Genomic DNA, 22,621 nt, shown 5'->3' with positions numbered 1-22,621 from the left:
TACATACTACGCACAGCGCATCTATATCACACTTGGACTGGGATTATTGGCCTGGCAGCATGCGGGAAGCCGGGGCATCCTAGTAGAGTATTCCGCTTCCACCAGTCAGCAAATTATCTTTGTCATTTGCTGACTCTAGACCGTCGCTTTTTTTGTTTTTTTTTTGGCAAAACTGTATTCCCGACGCCGTTCTGAGATAACCGCTACACCAGTGGAATCTTACAAAATGCCCAACTCACGCCAGCGAACGTGTGGAACTAACCTTTGCCCACCTTTACATACGTGGGGGCATAGTAGTCGATATACTAGTGCCCAATAGACGAACGAGATTAGAGGTCCCTCCTGCAACGGCGAGGAAGTTTGGGTGGATATGTATCCATATGTACTCGGTAGCGTCGTGCCCATCTGATTGGCAGCTGATCCCCCAAAGCCCAAGATGATCTAGAATATAGTTAGAAATGATCAGGTACTTGTATTCCAGCAGCCAACCATACACAATCGCCGTGATTAATCCGGACTATTTCTTTGAGTAGGGAATTGACACATACCATCGACATACCAGCCAGAGATAACACAGGAATAGCAAGCTGAAGCCTCAGCTTATCAATACGAACCTCCACCGCAGATTGTGTATCCATATTCGGAACCAGATTCATCTTCCGCACCTGTCGTCCAGCGAATCCAAGAATGGTCCAGTTTTGAACGTCGGAAAGAAAGTATCGAAAGTGCCTTCGCTATATGCAAGAAAAACAGATAACTCATCTGTTCACTGTTGTAGCCATACACATCATTCATTACACTCGAGATACTTGTCATAGGGAGATAGATACCATAATAGCTTTGGGCAGTGACTATCAAAACAAGGAGGGATGATAGATCGGGAAGAATAAAATGCAGGATAAGCAGAGGGTTGCTAAGTCTAGATTCTGTGCTGGTGATCCATTGCTGGTCGGATTTTTAACGGCGGTTCGGAGGGAGCATCTGATTAACGCTCTTGTTCTACCACCATGGACGATTCGTCATTAACGATGTTGCGTGAAGTCTCTGAAGAAAGAATTATTGGAAGCAGGAAAATAGGGAGCTTGTGCTCCAAAGAGCCAGAAAATGGAGCGCCAGCTTAGATGGCTGCTTAAGAGACCCTAGTTGATATTGTTCCCTCCACCTAAAATCTTTAAATATATATCTAGCCAACCATACACAATAATTTTTGTATGTGTCTGTCTTGATTTCTCAAGGCCATGTATTCGGTTTATGCGGAGCACAAATGACTCATTACCAACTATGATGCTACATAGAGACGTTGTGTTTCATGGTTCCTACAGTATTCATGCTGGTGGTCGCGATGAAGGCTTAGAGGGACGCATTCTCCAGAATACGGACTTGAGATTTTTTGGCATTGATATCCATTCGTACAAACTGTGGAGTCTCGAAGATGGACTGGGAGCTGTTGAGACAGTTTGTGTTCTAGTCATACTGTTGTTCATCATAATTAAGTGCGACTGGAGGAGTCTCCTCTGGACATTCTATATCTAAAGTATTAAAGGGATACTTAGGCCATGATTACATATATATTCTATAGCAATGAATGGATCAAACTTTCTAGAAATTCAATGCCTGGTTATACATAAAAAAAATCATCTTTCTATATCACACTTTCCCCCATCTTTTTCTATGGTGTAGGTATGAAGCTAAGCAGGGTTCTGCGTACCTCGTCGACGCTTACCACAATTGTCTATCCACAACACTTCATGGAAAATCCATCTTTCTTTTCCTTCCTCATCCCCCACCTTCTGCTTTTTTTTTCCTTTCAACTAACCACCAATACATCCAGTTTTTATTCGCATTTACCCTTGGACCAGTTTGGTTGCGTCTTCATCTTTATTCTGACCCGACGCGTGGTCTTGACGCGTCACATCTTTCATAATGTCCACTCAGGACTCTTCCACTGAATTAGGTCGCAACGAATCCCAGCACACTAATCAACCCTCTCAGTGCTTGATCACACTACTCAGGAACATTGTTGAGAGACCCAACTGTCTCAAAACTACACCGCCCGTGCGGTGAGATAATGTTTGGAAGAGACCAGAGACTGCTATTAGCTGAAGGTATTTTTTAGATCAATGCCAATTTCATTCCCAACTTGAGAGGACTTGAGCGCTGGAGGTATTCACCAATCTATATGGGCTTCTCGGCGGTCATCTTTGAGGGGCTATCGAGGGGTTACACACCGAGTGTTGGTCGTAGCTATAGTAGGGTATATGGGTAAGCATATATACACCTACATAGCTACTCCAGAGCTCCCTACGGAGTAAAGGTATATAACTAGAAAGGGTCGACCCTCCCTCGTACAACTAAAAACGCTCTCGCGGGGTTAGAGGCGGTCACCTGATAGTGCATAAATTCTACCAATCGGAGTGTCCACTGATAGCGGGAGTCTGACTCATCCCGCAATATTGCCAGAGAGGGGCAACAGAAGAAATTCATGATTTCGTTGACCATAAAATAAAGTGAGAACTGGCCTTTGACTGATGCAATTGAAAACTTACAATTGACAAATTTATAGCAGACAAACAAACAACTATGGCTAACGAAGCAACCCAGCCTCCGGCGCTCAACTCGTTGAGCATCGACGAGAAAACCCCAGAGACTAAGGCCGTTGGCCAGATCGTGACGCCCTTCGATGTCTCCGGTGGAGTTGATGAATCTGGAAAGCTGTTGCCGGTTGACTATGAGAAGCTCACGAGGGAGTTTGGAGCAACACCCATCAATGCAGCTCTATTGGAGCGCTTTGAGAAAGTGACTGGCCATCGGCCACACCGTTTTATGCGCCGGAGTATCGTGTTTAGTCACCGTGATCTGTCAAAGATTCTAGATAAGCATGAGAAGGGCGAGCCATTCTTCCTCTACACTGGCCGCGGCCCGAGTAGCGACAGCATGCACGTTGGACACACTGTGCCGTTCGAGTTCACCAAGTATGTATAGTCTCAATGGCCAACTAGGCAGATACCAGAAACTGACCTAAATATAGATGGCTCCAGGATGTCTTCGATGTTCCCCTCGTTATCATGATGACCGACGATGAGAAGTTCATGCACTCCCAGAAGATCGAGATTGAGGACGCCAAGAGATACACAAAAGCAAACGCCAAGGATATCATTGCTGTTGGATTCGATATGAAGAAGACTTTTATCTTCAGTGATTTCCAATTCATTGGTGGTGCTTTCTACGAGAACATGTGCCGGATGGCGAAGAGAATTACAATCAACCAGGTCAAGGGCACATTTGGGTTTAACGACAGCAACAACATTGGCGAGTTCCACTTCTGTGCCACCCAGTCCGCCGCGGCCTTCTCTACCAGTTTCCCCCACATCTTCGGTACCGAGACGAAGAAGGTCGCATCGATTCCTTGCTTGATTCCTTGCGCCATCGACCAAGACCCCTACTTCCGCCAGTGCCGCGAACATGCGGAGAAGATGAAGTTCAAGAAGCCATCTCTCATTCACTCTATCTTCCTTCCCGCCCTCCAGGGCCCTGGATCCAAGATGTCTGCTAGTGTCGACAGTTCCGCCATTTTCATGAGCGACACACCCAACAAGATCAAGAATAAGATCAACAAGCACGCTTTCTCAGGTGGCCAGGATACTGCAGAGTTGCAGCGCGAGCTGGGTGGCAACACCAAGAACGATATCCCATTCCAGTACTTGACATTCTTCCTTGAGGATGACGAGGAGCTGGAGCGCATCCGTACCGATTATGAGAGTGGAAAGATGATGACTGGCGAGATTAAGCAGAAGTGTATCGCTGAGCTTCAGACTTATGTTCAAGGGTTCCAGGAGCGCAGGGCACAGGTTACGGATGAGATCATGGCCGAGTACATGCGTCCTCGCCCTCTGGAGTGGAAGGGAAATCCCAACCCAGTGGTGGTCGAAAAGGCCAAGAAATAGACCTGCTGGTGGGGAGCGGCATTTTCCGGAGCAATCAAGTTTAAAAAGACGTACGATTCCATAGCATTTTCATCAATTTACCAATACCATTCAAATATGTCGACTAGATATATGTACCCATCGAAGTAGATGCATACATACTATGAAGTATGGGCAAGATATTCTCACTTGGCTATAATCTGGCCTCGAATGAACCCCCTTACGCCATTGCTCAACCAACAAAACTCGCCATCCACAAGTTCATTGCGGGATATGGCGTGTTCGAGACAGAAACCCTGAGATAATGCGTACCTCCGTGTTGTACCTGCATTGCCGCCACTGCTCAGTGGGGGTGTGATCCACATATGGTCCCGCAAGAAGTATGGCGTAGTGATGCTGCCTTCCATAACATCGCCATCCGGGTTCACAACCAGTACCTCCGCAAGGTCTGTTGGCGAGTTAATTCCCGCCCTCAGCCGAGCAGACGTGTAATCATCACGTGCGGTAGTTTTATGTGTGGTGAATGCGGAGGGAGTTGTTGGTTGGGTATCAACATAGACGTGCCATATCGGCAAGCTTGGGTTCGTATGTAGAGAGGGAATGAACAAACTCATTAGATCAATGCTCGCTGTTGGGTTCGCCTCAACTTTCGCCTTCCCTTTGCTGTTCACTACAATCCGAAGCCTCCACGCTTTGCTTCGGTCCGGAATCGACGCGTCGAGGAACTCCTCGAAGCCCTGCAAGTCTTGCTGCAGCCAGTGTAGGGCCTCGTTCCATTGGAAATGAGCCGCAGCAGCTATGAGCCGGTGTTGGTGATAGGCGAGGAGATAGTAGGGGCATTTGTGAGGATCAGGATAGCTTGATGCATGGCGGCATGCTGCATCTGAAAGACCCGGGTCAAAGCGAAGGGAAGAAATGATCTCGAAAGATTGCGGGCTTGAAGAGTTCTCGGTCATTTTTGCGAATGTCAATGGCTTACGGTCGTTGCTGTAGTCACCAAGTTAGTCTTGCCAAGTGGTAGATGAATCCACACAATGTTGCTTCGAACCATAGTTCGAAAAACAAAGAGGGGGAACAGAACACAAAAAGATCCGACGAGCCAACTTTTGTTCAATCCGGACATGTGTTGTGGAGAACTAAGCGTAACCGGTACAAGGCGCGTGATTGGCCGGCCCGACCAGCGGAACCCTTGACTTTTCCTCTGAGCTTCATCATTCCCGACTCTCCCCATCTTTTAACTCCTTCTGTCGAGGTCTGGTTAGTGACTCTATTTTCCATCTCAGCCTAATTGCGCTTGACTTGCCGATTGAATACTGACATCTGCATACATTTAAAGAACTAGCCGCGTCGGTCGCTCTCCTGGTTCCCTTACACATCATGTCGAACGAATTGCCGTTATCTACGCCTACACCCGTCCAAAATGTGGTGCTTGATACATCAAAGCTGACTGAGTCATCATCGGCATCCGTCTGGGATCGCATCACCAACTGGGTCTCAGAGAACAAGGCTGTCGTTTACACCATTGCCGGTGTTGCCGTTGTCGTGACCGGCGCGGGTGTTGTCTACTACCTGAACGATTCCAGCAAATCCACCCCCTCAGCACCCAAAAAGAGCAAGACCCAGCGACGGAAAGAAAAGAAGAAGGCCGAAGAGGAGAAGGCTGCATCTGTGAAGGATGGTACGTGCTCTTGTGATAAACACGGTGGTCGTATGACTGACAAGTTTCTAGAGTCTCCCAAAAAGGCAGAGGAGCCCACCGATGAACTTCCCGAAGTGGATGAGGCAACTATTGGACAACTGTCCGAAGAGGTATGTTAAGCAATCTTTTCTTTCACAATTTCGCTGACAGTCAAGACCCGAAACGCCTATGCCGCCAAGCTGAAGGCTGCCGGTAACAAGGCCTACGGAATCAAGGACTATCCCAGCGCGATTGAATACTACGGCAAAGCCATTATCTGCAAGCCAGACCCCGTCTTCTACTCCAACCGCGCCGCGTGCTACAATGTCCAGTCCAACTGGGAGAAGGTCGTCGAGGACACCAGCGCCGCTCTCGCCATGGACAGCGAATACGTCAAGGCTCTCAACCGAAGAGCCATTGCGTATGAGCACCTTGAAAAGTACAGCGAGGCTCTCCTCGACTTCACAGCCAGCTGTATCATTGATGCCTTCTCCAACGACGTGAGCCGTAACTCGCTCGAACGACTGCTGAAGAAGGTTGCCGAGAAGAAGAGCCAGGCAATTCTGGAGGCGCGTACTAAGAAGTTGCCTAGTGCCACCTTTGTCTCCAACTACCTCCAGAGCTTCCGTCCTCAGGTCCTGCCAGAGGGATTGGAGGAGTCGGTTGAGTTGAGCGAAGAGTCTGGCAAGGGCCAACTGCGCAAGGGTCTCATCGCTATGGGCAAGAAGACCGCTGATGGCTACGAAGAGGCTGCCACCGCTTTCGAGAAGGCACTTGAGCTCGGCGAGCTCGACGAATTTGAAGGATTGGCCCTCAACATGCGAGCCACCTTCACCTATCTTGGTGGTAATGCTACTGGTGCTTTGGCCGACTTGGACAAGAGTGTCGAGCTGTCCCCTTCCCTGGTTCAAAGTTACATCAAGCGCGCTAGCTTGCACTTGGAGCTTGGCAACAAGGACGCTGCGGCCGATGACTTTGAGCTTGCCATTACCCACAACAAGGATGATCCCGATATCTACTACCACCGTGCCCAGCTGCACTTCATCCTGACCGAGCTTGCCGAGGCTGCCAAGGACTACCAGAAATCGATTGACCTCGACCGGTCGTTCATTTACTCCCACATCCAACTTGGTGTGACACAATACAAGATGGGCTCCGTCGCCTCGGCGATGGCCACCTTCCGCCGGACAGTAAAGAACTTCGAGGATGTCCCCGATGTCTACAACTACTACGGTGAGCTTCTGCTTGACCAGCAGAACTATTCCGAGGCCATTGAGAAGTTCGACAAGGCTGTTGAGATGGAGAAGCAGAGCAAGCCCATGGGAATCAACGTCCTTCCCCTGATCAACAAGGCTCTTGCTTTGTTCCAGTGGAAGCACGACTTCCAAGAGGCTGAGAATCTTTGCCAGAAGGCTCTTATCATTGACCCCGAGTGCGATATTGCCGTCGGGACCATGGCCCAGCTTCTGCTTCAGCAGGGCAAGGTCTCCCAGGCTCTTAAATACTTTGAGCGCGCTGCTGAGCTGGCTCGCACTGAGGCTGAAATTATCAATGCCATCTCCTATGCCGAGGCTACCCGTACCCAATTGGAGGTCCAAGAGAAGTACCCCCAGCTAGCTGCCCGCCTGAACACCATGGGTGCCATGAACGGTGGTGCCCCTGGCATGTAAGCCAGTCAGCAGATCTCGGGACCATCTTCGCTCTTCGTTTCTTCGCTTCTGTCTTCACCCCGGTCTGGGGATTTCTATCTAAGCCTTTTTTTCTCCGGTTTCGGTATCTTTGGATCCCCGGTCACTCTTCTCTCTGCGTGTATTTACTATCGGTTGACATATTCCCCGTCCGCCTTTTCTTTCTTTTTGTTTTGGTAGGTTTGAGATAAGACTCGGGATGGGATGGGCCGATGAACGGCAAACTGAGCCCGGTTAAGTGCATTGGGGGTTTGACCATGTAGTAATTTGTGTACCATAGAGGAAAATGAGAGTGCTCATTCGCATCAGATTATTCACACACACTTGAATACCTCATAAAAATATCAAGTATGCTATGTATTGAATACGATGTTATATAGTTCCCAGCTGGGCATAGTGTACAGATGACCATGACGTGGGTCCCCACATCAGCTGACCCCACCCCTTATCGGCATCTCCGGACTTTCTGAGATTGTTTTTGATTGCATACCTTCAAATGTCAAAGAAGACAGGCACTGAGTAGCGAAACAAAGCTTTGAGTAAGTTAATATAGACTCTATCTACTTAACCTGTGTCCAGTCGGGAAAGACCGTCAAGCCAGGGTATACATATGTATGCGTGTTGAAATATAAGCCCAACGGCGTCATTTGCTTATCTTACACTATCACTTCTCATACATACCTCATTGTTCCTGAGCTTCCGGATACTTTACTTCTTAGTTCCTTGTTGAATTCTGACACTTAAAAATCGAATAGGGTTGTCGGTAACTGACGATCAAGTTGATCTCCATTTCAAAGGGGTTTTGCACTCCCAAACTTCTTGTTGCCAGCGGTGAACCTAACTTCGACCTGATTCATGAACCTACCCCTCTTCCTTCCCTTTCCCCTTCCACACCTTTTGTGATTTGAACGACGTTTCATATTTGCTGCTTTGAGTTGCTCTGCTTGCAAACTATCTTTCTACCTTTCTGCCATTAATCTGCCATCTCCCGGCTGTCTCAACTGGTCCATGTGATCGCATTGCAGCCTGGAAACACCCAGGTAAGCTGCCTTTGTCTCCAACTTCCCTAGCCACCCACACCCCCTCCTTCATCTTTCCATGCTTTGTTCTTCATTCTAACTTGCTGTAATGATCTCTCTTATCACATATGGAATTCTGTCTCTCAGTCTAACTATCATCTAGAGACAAACAGCTTCCTATCTCTGCTCTCCAAATCCTACACAGTACCATCGTTGATCTATTTCACCATGTCGGATCCACGCGGTAAGTACTTGAAACCCTCTTGACACTCACCTTGCTTACAACTGACACCTCGAATTTATAGTCACCGTGACGCTGGCTCCCCTTTTCGAAGACACCCACCCTCTGCGTACCCTTACTATGACCAACAATGATCAGACCGTGGCGATCGGACGTGCCTCAAAGCGTGAAACTCGAAAACGGAGCCCTGCAACAGAGAACGCTTGGTTTGAGTCTCGGGTCATGTCTCGTGACCATGCCTTTCTCAACATATTGCCGGGCCGAGACGTTAGTTCAAACCTCCAGATCCGATCATATAAGGCTTTACTGACATTCTTGATAGGTGGTTTCCATCTGCGACTGTGGCTCAACACACGGAACCTTCCTAAATGATACCAAACTGGCGACGGACGTAGATACCCCGCTGCTGAGTGGAGATATCATCCGATTTGGTGTCGACGTCGACCGTGGTCAGGGTAAGTCATCAATATCAGTGTAGTAGGAGTGGAACTAATCAAATACAGAGGTTTTTGAGGCCATCGAAGTCCGCTGCAAGGTTGAGTGGCTTAAACCCCAGCTTGTGACCATTCCAGATGATGGAATTGCTATCAAACCAGATCCAAACCCGTCAACCAACAGTTTCTCTGTCCCCGAAGACGATAGCGATATTGAGCCTGCCGAACTCCCCAGCGAGAACTGTTCTAAAGAGTCCGTTACTCGGTCTTGGGAAACTACTGTTCTGCAATCTGTGGATAAGGCGCTAATCTCTCCTGCCTCGAGTGTTCAAAGTGATGAACATTCAAAGGACAAGCCGGAGGATTCGGGATGTTTGTCTCCTATCGAGGATTCGATCACAAAGGTTGTGTCTGGCCCTACACCACTTGTCCTAGATCTTATCAGCTCGCTGTCCGATACCAAGCCGGTCTCCGAGACTAAACCATCCCTTACCACACCAGTCTCAGATGCCCAAATATCTCCTACCAAACCGGCTTCTACCGAAATTCCATCTGACCAACAAGCATATGAAGCAAATGACCTCCCTGCAGTCTGTTACCAGAAGGTACCCGAAGTTTGTTACAGCAATTGGACCATAATGCGGCCCATGTTTATGCGCCTGGCAGACATGGCTTGGGGCGAATCCAACGTGATCCCCGACGTGGATCGTGACAGGCGGATCATTCATGCTGCAAGCCGTTGTTCCCTTTCCAAAGATTCGTACTGGGTAGACGATTCCCCTAGTTTCCAACCTTGCGTTGGGACAGAAGTCTATTGGGAGCCGGACTCTGAGGAATCAGACACATCGTTCCATCGTATGCCCGGCAATCTTCTTAGGTACTGGTCAGTTGATAAGCGAAGATATTGGATCATCTACGAAGAAGATGATGCTCAGTATGTGAACAATTGGTGGTGGATCGTTGAAAAGCCACTCGAGCTTCTCAGCGAGGAACTAAAACGCCAGCTCGAGACTGAAGATGAGGTTGACGACTGCCACAAATGCTGGATTGTGAGAGCCTGGGAGCCCCAAATGATCGGAGGTCGATGGTGCGATGTGGCTCCTTACTGGGATCCGAATTTCGATAAAGATTGGCTCTCTGATGACGAGTCCGTTGATTCAGACGAAGAGGCACAGGGCAGTGAGGAGTATATGTCCGAGTCAGATGGTATCAGTGATTCGATCTCAGAGCACTTCAGCGAATATCCATATGGGATGTTCGATGGCGAATTGATTCGTGGAGACGGCTGTGAAGGGTCGGAAGAGGACTCCGAGGATGATGACCAAGAGGAGGATGATGACGAGGGCTTGGATGAATCCGAACACGAATCTGATTGTTCCTCTGAGGATGAACCCCTTGAATGTCGTATCCTGCAAAAGCCTCTTGTCTATTCTTCCCTTGATATGGAATATGGAAAGAAGCTTGAAAACGCCAACCACACTGATGCCGTCGAAGTATCCAAGCATGTACCCGAGGAAGCTGGTCCAGGACGACTGTACCAGGAGACTATTGCGGGCCAGTCACTGAGTATCACACAGAATGAGAGCAAACAATCGATGACACAGACTGCCCCTGGTATGACGAATCCAGGTGCTCGGTTCCCGACATACACTGTTTCTGGTGAGCTGCCAAGATCATGCCAGAACAAATACCCACCAATGCAACGAAAGATTGAGAGCGCTGTTGGAGTGCCATCTTTCTCCCATGAATTCGAGAATCGTTATCACGATGGACCATTCTCAACCAGTGCACCTGTGGAAGATGGCTCTGTGCCCCATCTGGCAACATCTAGAAAATCAAATTTGAAGCGCACGGCAACAGAGATGCAATCGTCGTCTCTTGAACCCGGTTTTTCCCAAGATGCCCAGCGGCTGCCTGTAGAGCTGGCCAGTCAGCCAGATCCCAATCTTGACACAATTCCCTCTGAAGCCATGGATGCGATCAGCTCTGCACTTGCCGAGAATGAGCGTCCGGCAAAACGAATCAAGTCTAATGACTCAACCTCAAAGTCCTTGGCAAGCCACGCCACCACGGCTGTTATTAGCGCTCTGCTGGGTGGACTGGGAACTATCGCTGTGCTAGCAGCCTTGCCCAATGAATATTTCCAGTGATCGGAATCAATTTCGGATTTCGGTTTCTTTTGCTCTCTGCCTTTCCATATTTTATCATTTAATGCCGATACATGAGTTTCGGCGCGACTCCAACGATTTTATGATCTCGGGATTACCCAGGCGTCCTGGCTTTGCGTGGAAGCATGGATCGAGGTGCTTTTTTTTTTTTGTTTATCCCCACCCTCCCCTCGCCCTGTCGCTGCTTTTTATGTTGTGGCTCCATGAGCAACTTGCGCACACGAGGTCCTCATCCGATCACTGCCGTGCGGCCATGGGAGCCTCCATGACTGGGTGTTTTATTGACTGAATAATTTGTTTCTGCCCTATTTCTTTGTTTCCCCCCTTTCCCGTGGCTACACACGACCATTAGCTGGGTCAGATACGGTGACTCTTGATATGGAACGCCACATAGCGCCTTATTCTTTTCCATGTGATAGCTATGCAGATCGTAATGGAGAATGCCAATGCTTTCTTTTTTAACTATGCATCATGTAATCCTTTGAACCATTTGGCTTACAGCCTTTCGGTACCTGTCAGGTACCCGATTTTGGGTCTTGGGTGGCCTTATTTCAAAATGCACCGTGATATCATTACACTGTCGCCGAAGGCCAGCATTTGCCTGACATATGAGTTCATTTCATGTCCTTTCAGGTGATCTTTAATTGCCGAATTTCGGAGAATAGAATTTGATGTTTACAGTGCTCAATCGTTTACATTTACAACGTATCCTAATTTTTTTTGGACAGGAAAAGAAGATAGAGATAGCTATCACATTTCCATGAAAATGAATAGAAAGATTCCAATAGTTTGTTGGGGAAAAAAAAGGTGACCTGGACTTACTACTTGCATCGACAATGGGAACCAGGCTGCAGGTATCCCATAAGTTCATATCAGCTGACTTGTTATTGAGTCGCCCTTTTTCCATTCACGTGCAACCTCCGGACTTTTTCTTTGCTTTCTTTCCCCCCCCCCCCGGCATCCTCGGCTCTCGGGGTTTAACTGTGACACTAGTTGTAGCCGATGAAAAGGCGATATGCAAACATTCTGGTTCCAGGACGACCTTCGGAAGTCTCAGTTAGCCCCTCTAAGACATCAATGGAAACTTCTCCTATTATGATTCACGCAACTTACCGCTATTGCGAAGCCTCGACTCCAGCCCGACTCTAAATTCTGGACTTCGAATCCTAGACTAGTGTGTGATTGGAGATGGCTAGCTGCAGGCTTCCTAACAGCGAACTGGTTGAACGAGATGGAGTTGGAAGCACTTCGTACTCGGTGGCTCTCTGTTGGTTTGAAGCACGACCAGAGGCTGATGATATCTTTATCCAAATCCACGGCCCCGCCTAATGACGCGCATACCCGTTGCTTCTATTTGAACTCGAAGGTTAGGTTACATCGATCTTTTGGATGGCAGACCGCATGCAAGCCCCGAGATGAGTGAACCTGAGCTGTTCATGGATGCGTGTCATTTCCACATTCAGTCTGCATGTGACCAATCTCCCGAAGCGCTTTCAGATACAATGGAAGGGAAAGTCAAACGGCTGCAAGGAATTCCTTGCAATGTTGACTGAGATGACATGTTAAAGGGGGGATTTTCTAGGTCCTTTTGGTGCCCCTGTCCTTGCAGCCGCACCCTCCACGGTTACCTGCTTGAGACGATGTCACATCCACGGCGCTTCGGGCTTCCGGTTGTATATGAATTCGGCTTTGTCATTGGCTACGAGTCCAAATTTCGATTTCTCCTTCTTCCTGCTCATTGGTAGTTCATACCTCTCACAGGGCTTTCTTTTCACCTTACATTAGAGCGGCATTTCTTTTCTTTTCCCCCCTATTTTTCTCAGATTGTTTATGTCCACATGCGCCTGTCAGATGGATCCGCTCTCTCCGGGCGTGCTTATCGGATATTGTGCTTACGACGCATTATGGTCAATGTGATATGCGGCGGATTAAGGAGATCATTGCATTGATTCGATCCTTGCACCAGATGGCCAGTGCGCATTTTTCTTACTGCTCATAGTAGATCTGCCTCGAGAGACTCTAAAAAAGTCCTTGAACTACACACTGTTCCTGATCGGGTATATGTTAAGCGAACCGGGCTGGTGACCATCTGACTACCAATTCCAACTTCCATGCATGGTGCTTACCTCCTTTCGGTTGAGATGGAAAGATCATCCTACCAGGAAAACACAACAAGAGCCGAAAGAGCACCTACCACGGAAAAACCATCAAAAATCCACCCAGTATCGCCCGATCATTTCGGAGATCAGATTGTGGTCGCATGGTCCAATGCAGCTATCCGTGGTTGGAATTTCACATCCCATATGGACACGGCAATAGCCCTGACTCCATGACGATTATGATATACCAGTTTGTGCGGTCAACATTTGTTCCTCCGTGTCACGAGGTGGCGGCCATGCTCCTGGGACATCTTTTCCGCTGTACATGAACGACGGTCTGCCCAACACCAGAGCCAGTTTGATTTGCTAATTTGGTAGCATTTTGGTTTCACTGCAGGCTTCTGATCTAATAACCCTCTCACAGAATGACCAGCGAATGAACCCTTTCAAAGACGTATCAATGATGTAGGCCCGGTCGTATGGATCGAGAAACACCTGAATCCCCCACCAGCTCCTGTTTCATAAACCCTGCATTTCCGCAGCTGGGTACCTTAGCTCGACAGGCACAAGCAGGCAGCGGGGTTTTGACAACTCAGCTAAGTCCAGAACGGTTTCTTTACCGTCCCCCTCTCATGTTGAATCAATATTTCTTTTTTAGTTGGAAATAACCGAAGCATTCGATTGAAATGGCCCCCATATTGGTAAATAAAATATCTACGTACATCATGTACCTGAATTAGCTGTCCTATCACCGTTCCTCTCTCTGTCCTGCTGATCATTCCGGTGGACTCAATCTTGATTTCCGTCATCAATTCCACACTCCATTGTGCATATGGTATATGTGACACTTGGAAACTCTCGGGAAGTTCGTTGGTGGCACTAATTACTTTCTTATATAAGAAATCTATTTCTTCGTTTATGATTTCCGTCTTCATTATACTTTGGCCTTTACTATTGTCTTCCATTATCACCAACTACTCTTTCAGGCTTCATAATATATTGCCTATTCTTTATCGACAGGTTCTCCCCTGAGTGAAAGAGAGAGCAAAGACAAAGCCTCCTGCTTTTTATATTAGGTGGATTTCGATCATATTTCACTCTCCACATCTGCACCGGTCACCTTCCAAAATTCCCCTTCTCTATACCTCTACATCCAATACAATGGCCAGCTTTACCCAGTCCTTGTTCAATCTTGACCCCGAGCACATATCATGCATCGGAGGGCGAACGGTAGTCACATGCAAGGGTTGCGCAGGCAATGCCCCGAGGTATACACCAGTTCCAAAACACACTTGACTATCTACATCTCAATACTGATCCGGTTTTTAGAGGAGCAATCTGCCTTAGCTGTAACGGTCGTGGCTTCAACATGTTTATCTGTGCACACTGCAACCCTGCAGCTGCAGCTGACGTAGCTAGAGCAACGGCGAACCCCACAGCTGCATCTGCAGAGACACCCGGCTCCTCGGCACCTTCATCCCCGGGCTCGCTAAGCCGCAGCTCGTCTACTTCGCACCCGGATCCAACCATCGCTCGGTTGTACGCAAAATATGGGGATGGCCGCGACAGTACAAGCTGTGGACGGAGTAATAGCAATGCGAATAAGCCGAGAAATCCGTGATACTTGATGCTGGTTATATGCAATGGATATCGGATATTCCGAGAGCGGGGTCTGATATCTCATGACTAAACAATTTCAAGTCCGACAATTTCGCGGGCTGGTATGGTTGCACACACTACTTGACCTAGGCGATGGACTGAACAGGCTTTGATCCTGCGATGAAATTACTAGAGTCAGATTGCTCGTTATGACGATTGGAAGGAGTTTCTGGTCTGGTTACATAAAACATACGTGATATGACAGCCCTAGTTGTGGCTACGCCTTTGGGGTTTCTTTGGCTTTTGGCTTTTTTTTCTTCTTTTCTATCTCCTGGCTTCTATTTGGTTGATCTATTGGGTTGATCTATTGGGTTGATACAGAATTCTTTTCGTCCTTCCATGGTGAATGCACTGGATGCTACCATTTTATGTACATACCATTTCTTTCCTTGGATGAAGAGGCAGATAATATGCTGTATACGAGGGGCATCTACTCTTTTCGGCTTATGGGCATTTCTATTCTTAAAATTTCAATATCTTGATACTGCGCCTACAATATTAGATAAGAAATAACCTTGCTAGGCGACAAATAAATACCTTAGTTTTGGTACTACTTCCAACAGCTAACCCCAGGTTGGCCCATTCTAGGAAATGGTACACAATGAGAGATCTAATTGACCAGGTTGACTCCATGGAGGGCCTCATGCCACCCAACCTGTGTTTCAAATTCAGAGAAATTGAGAACATATATTAAGATAATATTCCTGGCTATCCATCGGAGATTAATCTGGAAAGCCTACTCTATTCTTGTTGCTTTTATAGCTAAAACGCCAATGAATGGAAGCATCTAAAAAGGATATCTAAAGCAGAGAGATTTTGGACGCTTTCCAGATCCTCTCTCTTTTTGATTTTGGTGATATCACCATTAGACAGACCGTTTCCATCAGTTTTAATGCCAACCCCAGTTGTGCCATTGACAGCTTCCTTAAAATCGCCGCCTCGTGCATACTCCTCATACTTCCTCTTCATTGACCCCTTCTCCGCAAAACCGACAAATAGTCTCTCTAACCTCATTCAATCTAGTCAAAAGTTTCCCTCCCACCACGCTCTCCAAATACTCATCTACCTGATAGTTCAGCATCGAAACAATCATCATTTCCCATAGCACCGTCGGCCGCAGCGCGTATCCGTTCTTCGCGTTGCAAATCATCCACGTCTGTGGGATATACTCCAGGTACTTGTCCTTCTCGAGAGCCATGCCATCTCGTGGGAAGATCTTGGTCCGTAGGGAGACTAGTTTTTGTAGCAAGATTTAAGCTTGTGTTAAAGCGGCTTGAATGAGCCAGATGGGTTCGCTGCCAAAAAGGGGGAGGTGCGAATAGAAATGTGTGAACTTGGTGACCTTCTCAGGAGGAATCTCTGGGAAAATGGCATCTTTCATTGACAAAAGGGATGTTGGGGCTGTGATGCTTGTCCAGGTGAATGTTTGTGCTTGTACAGCTGCCACACAGTATGCTGTACAGAGTATAGGCGAGCTGAACGGGACTCTCTTGATCCAGATCTTTTCACCATGTGACCAATTATGCGTGGGTGACTGTAAAAATGCTCTTCCTGAACTTTTCTATCTTTAACATATAAATCGAGACTTACTACAACAACACAATAGACCAAAGCTGTGTAATGTATATTAGCGGCTATAGCTATTGATGGAGACGTACCACACTTAACAGATACAAAGTAGCAAATACAAACAGGAAAACTGTGGCCAGCTTACGTCTCCATGATCCGAATCGTGATGGACAACAGAACTAGTAATAATATCCAAGGGGTCCCCAGCAAACATCTACTCTAGCCAGATTATCATTGCTAGCGATGCAGAAAGCGCTTCACATCCCGCATAGCTTGTTGCAACTGTTTGCGATACCTCTCCAGGTTCTGGTAGACCGTTCTTTGGTGAATCAGGTTTTGAGATTGGCCCCTTGATCACATCTGCAGTTTTCCACTCCGACGGCACCGAATCAGGTACATTAGATAGAGATTTTCGGGTCCAAGTTGCGACGATATGCTGCCAGTCGGTCACAGGGGGATTCCAAACTTCTAATTCACGGAAATCTGTGTTTCTGAAAACCAACAACGCACTATTGATGGAACCAAATTTCAGGACCCATTCTAGAGAATCAGATGTATAAATTCCCGGCCCAAACTCGTTGTCTAGAGTTTTGTTATGGATTATTGGGACGAAAAAGGCCATCAGCGCAGCCAAAGCGGTCCGAGTAGACGCTCGGTACAAGAATGAGCCGCCGTCAAGTTTGCTGATGTAGTCTTTCAGGATCTTTGCGGATAGACGCTCCTTGTTTTTTCCCCCTTGATTCTAACTGTGGCAATTTCTTGCGGCAGACGTTGCGGCCTGCAAGCCGGGAAAAGTTCCTCCAATGTATGGTGAGCGTATTCTTGTCCAACTTGAGGAGGAATAGGGTCAAGCCGTATCGGCATAACGACCACTGGAGGCTGATGGTATCCAAAAAAGTACCGATCATACATCTGTTCTGGGATTTTGTCCTCTTCGAACAGGTGCTCCAAAATCCATGTAACGCCGACATTTGTCGGGATGAGGCGAACCTCGTCCTGAAGAGCAATTGCTGGGTCATATATCGCATTGACCAGCTCATCCAGTCCTGCGAGCCAAAAAATACTACTCAAGGGGCCAATGAGCTCATCAAATTCTAAAGCCAAGTTAGTAAAGAGCTTCTCTCGCTTTTGCAAAAATAGAAATAGGTCTTCGTACTGTAGCTGTTGCTGTCAATATACTCCAGAATATCTTCAGGGATGGTTCCTGGGTATCCGTGTTCCCTTGACCATACCGGGCGAAAGCCTGCTTCCGCCAACTGACTCATCGTCCGAGCGAGTTGATTACGATTTCCCTCCATAAATGAGGGCTTTGCTTCCTTGTATTTGGGGCTGTGATGTATTGGAAGATCGGGTGGTGTAGGTGCTTGGCTGATTGATGAGGAACTAGAACCCAAGTCATATGCGAGGGACGGGAGGGAGGAGGTTAAAGGCACAGAATCCGTCTGACTTGTTGGGCTTGAGGTACTCGAGCTGGTCGCCGTAACGGGAAGCGGAAAGTTTGGCTTTAGATCCATGGCTTGATCAAGTAAATTGGATTGTGATGATTGTAAGGACTCGAATTGTATTACCCAAGCTCCATTCTACTATGAATATATACAGCTTCGTTCTTGCCAAAGGTAATTGGACTTGCCAGTATATCTACATCCTAGCATCTGCAAATATAATAGGTTAGGAAACTACATATGTACATATAGGTACCTTCTCCAGATGTCTGCCAAGATGAATGTTCCAAGGTTGGGAGTGTTGATTAATGAAATTATCTTTTGAAGACAAATATGAGTCATGATTTCGCAGTGCTAGGCCCAGATAGCAAGGTATCTTTTGTATTGCAACTATACAATTCACAGTCCCGCTTCCTAAATCTATAGTGCCAACTCACTCTAACCCGAAACCAAGTTGGGGAATCCTATATAAAAGGGAGATTGATAAGATTTGGGGGTGTTTACAGTTCCCCACAACTTAATTAGAAAACTCTCACTTTTGGACCTCCTTTAGTATCGGGACCCTAGTCTAGAGGTTGATACTAGGAAGCTGAGATACCACCGTATGCACGACTGACCTTACGACCTATATTCTAGATACTAACAGAAATTCTGACGGCTGTCAGAATTTAGCTTGATTAAGCCCTTATCAAGTTAGAATGATAGTATATACGAATTTGAATATGTTATAGAGAAGCTGGGGTGTATGTGTACATGTTCAATATATATATCTGCCAGAATACACCAAGATGTCGTTCATTCTCAAACTTTTGTTTCCTTACGGTCGCATCAAGACAAAGATACTAGTTGATTCTGACGTATAAGATATGCAATAATGATCAGGTCATAGAAATTGAATCAATCTAGTCTTGTTAAAGGCAAAAGCATGGAGTATTGATTCTAATCATTAAGATATGATCAAAACATGAGAAAATTACAGTAAATGACCGGCGCCAAGCTACACAACCGTTCCTGCAGGGCCCACGAGATTGTATCGGGCAGAACCTGGCGCGGATGGAAATCTTGTTGATTCTGGCGCATTTGTTGTGGTATTTTGACATTACAGCGGCAGAGGACCTAGAGGCGTGGGAGGATCAGGAGACGTACGCGGTGTGGTTGCGGACTCCACTTTTCCACTTTGCGTGCGGCTTTCTTGCCTTGATGACTAGAATCGGAATAGATACTGAAAAGAGAGAGACAGAGGTTGATTGCCAGTCTTGAGAGGGCTGTTCAACAGGGGGCTCACTACCTTCACAGCTAATCCTTTGGTCTAGCTGCGATACTGTAATAAAAGTCTAGCTGGTATCAGGGAGCAACCTACCCAGGTGGCTGCCCCTAGCTCAAATAGCCTGAGAGGACAGACTATTTCAATGATTTTGGCCACCGACCTGATGTACACCTCTAGAGCTGTTTGGAACGACGATACGGTTTTTTGCACAAAATTTAATAGCTTGATAATTTATGTTACATTGTATAATATATAGTTCAATCTTTGCGATTTGAATTATGTGGACATGTTGGAATTGTATATGGAGTATAGAAATCAAGGACTAGGCTCTTCGATCATCTCCATCGATCTTCACCTTCTAGTAGAGCAAAGCATAAACGAAGCAAGAGCCGGCTCTTTTTTATTATCTTTTGTTGTAGTATTCCAAGTACCCAAAATATTAACCCTCGGGCTTGTGTCCCGGCATATCCCACATGTCCAAAAGCCATGGCATGACAATCCCAAACTCCATAGTCGAGTCATCCGACAGATATTCCTAGATATTCCCTGAATTTGACATGAAGCCAAACTGATAAATGTCTTTCCGGCCCGGATTTGCCAGAAGCCCCAACTTGCCAGGTGCGGATAAGGAATTTCCCATCCCCACGAGCGTGGGGAAGGCTAGTCGTACCGATGTGGGGTCTCAGCCTGCTATAATACTATGTAGACCAGCGTTTCTTCTTCTCTCTTGATTTAGTTGTTTAAATTATTCTTTACTATCATGGCCAATGCATCAGAAAACCCCACAGGCGAGTACCGTCAGTACTTGCCTGATCTCAGTCTCCCGCGCTTTCAGGTGATGTGCCAGCAGGATGCGCACGAGTACGCGAACGAATTTAAGACCAGACATCAGCCACCATGGCTGCATGCACTGTATATGCATTGGTTAGACCTATTACAGGAGCCCTTCAAAGGCGTGACCACTGATGGTATGAACTAAACAGAAATGATACTATAGAATGCTTCTAACATCTACAGGAAACGTCCGCCCGGGTTTATTCACATTACAAGACGAAGATGTCCCAATTCAACAAATTGTAGATGCAACAGAAGCTGTCACGGCCCTGTTGAATGATAAGCAAAAAGAAGCCATCAACTACCATATCGACTCCCCACAGTGGCGCACATGGTCGAATCCCGAGTTCCTGCTCGCGGACAAGGGCATTCGACTGGATGAAGTCAACATCGAGATCCGGGGAGCAGTGATGAATGTCCTCAAGACAACCCTCTCACCAGAAGGCTATGAAAAGGCCGTCAGCGCAATGCGCATCAACCACTTCCTCGGCGAGCTCGTCAAGTCACCAGCAGTGATGAACGAATTCTCCTACAACTTCGTCCTCTTCGGCCACCCATCAACCACCCGCCCCTGGGGCTGGTCATTCTACGGCCACCATCTCTGCCTCAATATCTTCCTGTACAAGGGGCAGATTGTCGCGTCGCCGTGGTTCACAGGCGCAGAGCCAAACGAGATCGATGCCGGTCCACATGCCGGCACGCGTATCATGCAGACCGAGGAGAAGCTCGGTTTGCAGCTAATGCAGTCACTCTCGGCGGAGCTGCAGGCTTCCGCTCGTGTCTTTGCCCAAATGAAGGATCCGGCTATGCCACCCGGCCGCTGGAATAAGGACGACCAGCGCCACCTGTGTGGTGCGTACCGTGATAACCGTGAGGTGCCGTATGAGGGTATTCTCGCGTCGACTTTTAATGCTGCCCAGAAAGAGCTCATGTATGGCATTCTGGAACAATATCTGCTTTACCTGCCGGCCAAATCGCGTGCTATGAAGATTGATCAGGTGCGCGCTCATGAAGCGGAGACGTACTTTTGTTGGATTGGAGGATATGGTGACGAAGATCCATTCTATTACCGTATCCAGAATCCGGTGATTCTTATTGAGTTTGATCACCACTCCGGCGTATTTTTGAATAACGAGGAGCCGAAGAAATTCCACATTCACACCCTACTTCGCACGCCGAACGGGGGTGACTATGGCCAGGCGTTGCGGCCACAGATTCCGGCTATTGAGGGATTGAACGGGAAAGAAATTGTCTGGTAGGTTAGCTCAGCCTATCTGATGGAATATACTGTATAAGATGAATGATGGGCCTTTTTATCTACGTCGCATTGCATTATTCTACCTATCTTTAGATGGCTTTATCACTGATGGTCTTGTAAGGTTACAAAAACGATCCACGAAGATATAATCCAATCCATGATAAAACGGAACTTGGCTCTAGATGCACATGCCTGGAGAGATATGTTGTATTCAACTTATTATTCCCATTAGTTGTCCCTACCATAACTCGGAAGGATAAAAGATGTATACAGCCCCAACACCGAAGTACGAGATCAAAAGATAAAAAAGCGTTAACAATCTGCAACCACCGAAATAGCAGAATTATAAGAAGTAGCCAGGGACCGATAGTACCTGTAGTATCTGTAGTACCTGTAGTACCTGTAGTACCTGTAGATAGGTCTCCTTCGTCTGTTTGCGTAGCGCGTGATTCGTCCAGGTGCCATAAATGCTACAGAGAGCGGTTTCAAGTGACCTGAAACTCATCATGATCAGGAATTAACTCATACCCGCCCTCTGAAGGTAGGATCTTAGCAGCTAGAATCACCGCGCCTGCGCAGAAAACACTGAAGCACCAGCTGATAGTGCAAAAGACCCAGGACTGGTCAAGTTTCCAGCCGACGAAGAACCGGTCCTCGTTATCGAATAGATATGCCTGCAAACCAAGTCATTAGGATAAGTCATCTTGGGCCCAAATATGGGCATATCATCAACCCACCACTATCGACATGCCGGCTACCTGCACAATGGCAGACAGACCAACCATCAAACTAAGAATACTCCACCCATTTTCGCGCAGTTGTTTCCCTCCACTCAGGATGATTAGGTATGTGACCACACTAATGCCCTGCAAAACCACAGCAAAGGACATCAAGAACCCAACGGAGCGCCACATGGAGCAGAAGTATCGGTCTTCGCCGTGGCAGTCTTCACGTTGTGGGAAGCTCTCGCACGTGTCGGTAAGGGAGGAGCAGCGGCGGTGAAGGCCGTAGGAGTAGTGGTTGTCGGGCTATAAATTCATAGTGTTAGTGGGGAGGGGGATTTTGGGGGGTGGATGAATGCCATACCTTTTCGCTATGGTAGCTGACCCATTTTGGAATGACGATCGAGGACACTGTCAAGCCAAATGCTAGGATATTTCGTCAGTAAATCTGGATGCCTAGCTGGTCGCTGGAAAGCTGCTTACAGGCTAGAAATATCACCAGCGTCCCGATGTAGACTATTGTCTTTGTGAGGAATCCTGTGTAGTTTCGATCGGTACCGCGAGGCACTAGGTGGAAGTCCATCGCTGCGGCTATACGATGGCGTGGGATGTTCGGTACT

The 22,621-nt window shown here is 47.3% G+C and overlaps 8 protein-coding genes across 8 annotated transcripts; 5 read left to right on the top strand and 3 right to left on the bottom strand.

Annotated features, from left to right (window-relative positions):
• Nucleotides 1-2,580: 2,580 nt before the first annotated feature.
• On the top strand, nucleotides 2,581-3,944 carry N7479_000776 (tryptophan--tRNA ligase WRS1; the record flags this gene model as incomplete). The annotated part of the gene is made up of 2 exons (XM_057248474.1): nucleotides 2,581-2,972; nucleotides 3,029-3,944. 2 exons carry the CDS (start codon nucleotides 2,581-2,583, stop codon nucleotides 3,942-3,944), a joined length of 1,308 nt encoding a protein of 435 aa, XP_057112906.1.
• Nucleotides 3,945-4,108: 164 nt separating this feature from the next.
• Nucleotides 4,109-4,879, bottom strand: N7479_000775 (Aminotransferase class IV; the record flags this gene model as incomplete). The annotated part of the gene is made up of 1 exon (XM_057248473.1): nucleotides 4,109-4,879. One exon carries the CDS (start codon nucleotides 4,877-4,879, stop codon nucleotides 4,109-4,111), a length of 771 nt encoding a protein of 256 aa, XP_057112905.1.
• A 421-nt stretch (nucleotides 4,880-5,300) lies between these two features.
• On the top strand, nucleotides 5,301-7,271 carry tom70 (putative mitochondrial outer membrane translocase receptor (TOM70); the record flags this gene model as incomplete). Its single annotated transcript, XM_057248472.1, has 3 exons — nucleotides 5,301-5,601; nucleotides 5,653-5,732; nucleotides 5,778-7,271. The coding sequence occupies 3 exons, from the start codon at nucleotides 5,301-5,303 to the stop codon at nucleotides 7,269-7,271; spliced, it is 1,875 nt and encodes a 624-aa protein (XP_057112904.1).
• Nucleotides 7,272-8,536: 1,265 nt separating this feature from the next.
• N7479_000773 (FHA domain protein) lies at nucleotides 8,537-11,133 on the top strand (the record flags this gene model as incomplete). Its single annotated transcript, XM_057248471.1, has 4 exons — nucleotides 8,537-8,552; nucleotides 8,614-8,816; nucleotides 8,872-9,004; nucleotides 9,053-11,133. 4 exons carry the CDS (start codon nucleotides 8,537-8,539, stop codon nucleotides 11,131-11,133), a joined length of 2,433 nt encoding a protein of 810 aa, XP_057112903.1.
• Nucleotides 11,134-14,411: 3,278 nt separating this feature from the next.
• On the top strand, nucleotides 14,412-14,871 carry N7479_000772 (uncharacterized protein; the record flags this gene model as incomplete). Its single annotated transcript, XM_057248470.1, has 2 exons — nucleotides 14,412-14,518; nucleotides 14,580-14,871. The coding sequence occupies 2 exons, from the start codon at nucleotides 14,412-14,414 to the stop codon at nucleotides 14,869-14,871; spliced, it is 399 nt and encodes a 132-aa protein (XP_057112902.1).
• Nucleotides 14,872-16,692: 1,821 nt separating this feature from the next.
• On the bottom strand, nucleotides 16,693-17,992 carry N7479_000771 (uncharacterized protein; the record flags this gene model as incomplete). Its single annotated transcript, XM_057248469.1, has 3 exons — nucleotides 16,693-17,181; nucleotides 17,226-17,572; nucleotides 17,635-17,992. The coding sequence occupies 3 exons, from the start codon at nucleotides 17,990-17,992 to the stop codon at nucleotides 16,693-16,695; spliced, it is 1,194 nt and encodes a 397-aa protein (XP_057112901.1).
• A 1,955-nt stretch (nucleotides 17,993-19,947) lies between these two features.
• Nucleotides 19,948-21,280, top strand: N7479_000770 (DUF3500 domain-containing protein; the record flags this gene model as incomplete). The annotated part of the gene is made up of 2 exons (XM_057248468.1): nucleotides 19,948-20,155; nucleotides 20,205-21,280. The coding sequence occupies 2 exons, from the start codon at nucleotides 19,948-19,950 to the stop codon at nucleotides 21,278-21,280; spliced, it is 1,284 nt and encodes a 427-aa protein (XP_057112900.1).
• Nucleotides 21,281-21,764: 484 nt separating this feature from the next.
• On the bottom strand, nucleotides 21,765-22,584 carry N7479_000769 (uncharacterized protein; the record flags this gene model as incomplete). Its single annotated transcript, XM_057248467.1, has 4 exons — nucleotides 21,765-21,953; nucleotides 22,017-22,307; nucleotides 22,366-22,427; nucleotides 22,485-22,584. 4 exons carry the CDS (start codon nucleotides 22,582-22,584, stop codon nucleotides 21,765-21,767), a joined length of 642 nt encoding a protein of 213 aa, XP_057112899.1.
• Nucleotides 22,585-22,621: the final 37 nt, after the last annotated feature.

This window comes from Penicillium vulpinum, assembly GCF_028829585.1.
Source record: "Penicillium vulpinum strain IBT 29486 chromosome Unknown utg000001l_segment0_segment0, whole genome shotgun sequence".
Classification (NCBI taxonomy): Eukaryota; Fungi; Ascomycota; class Eurotiomycetes; order Eurotiales; family Aspergillaceae; genus Penicillium; species Penicillium vulpinum.
This window is presented reverse-complemented; position numbering and strand designations above follow the sequence as displayed.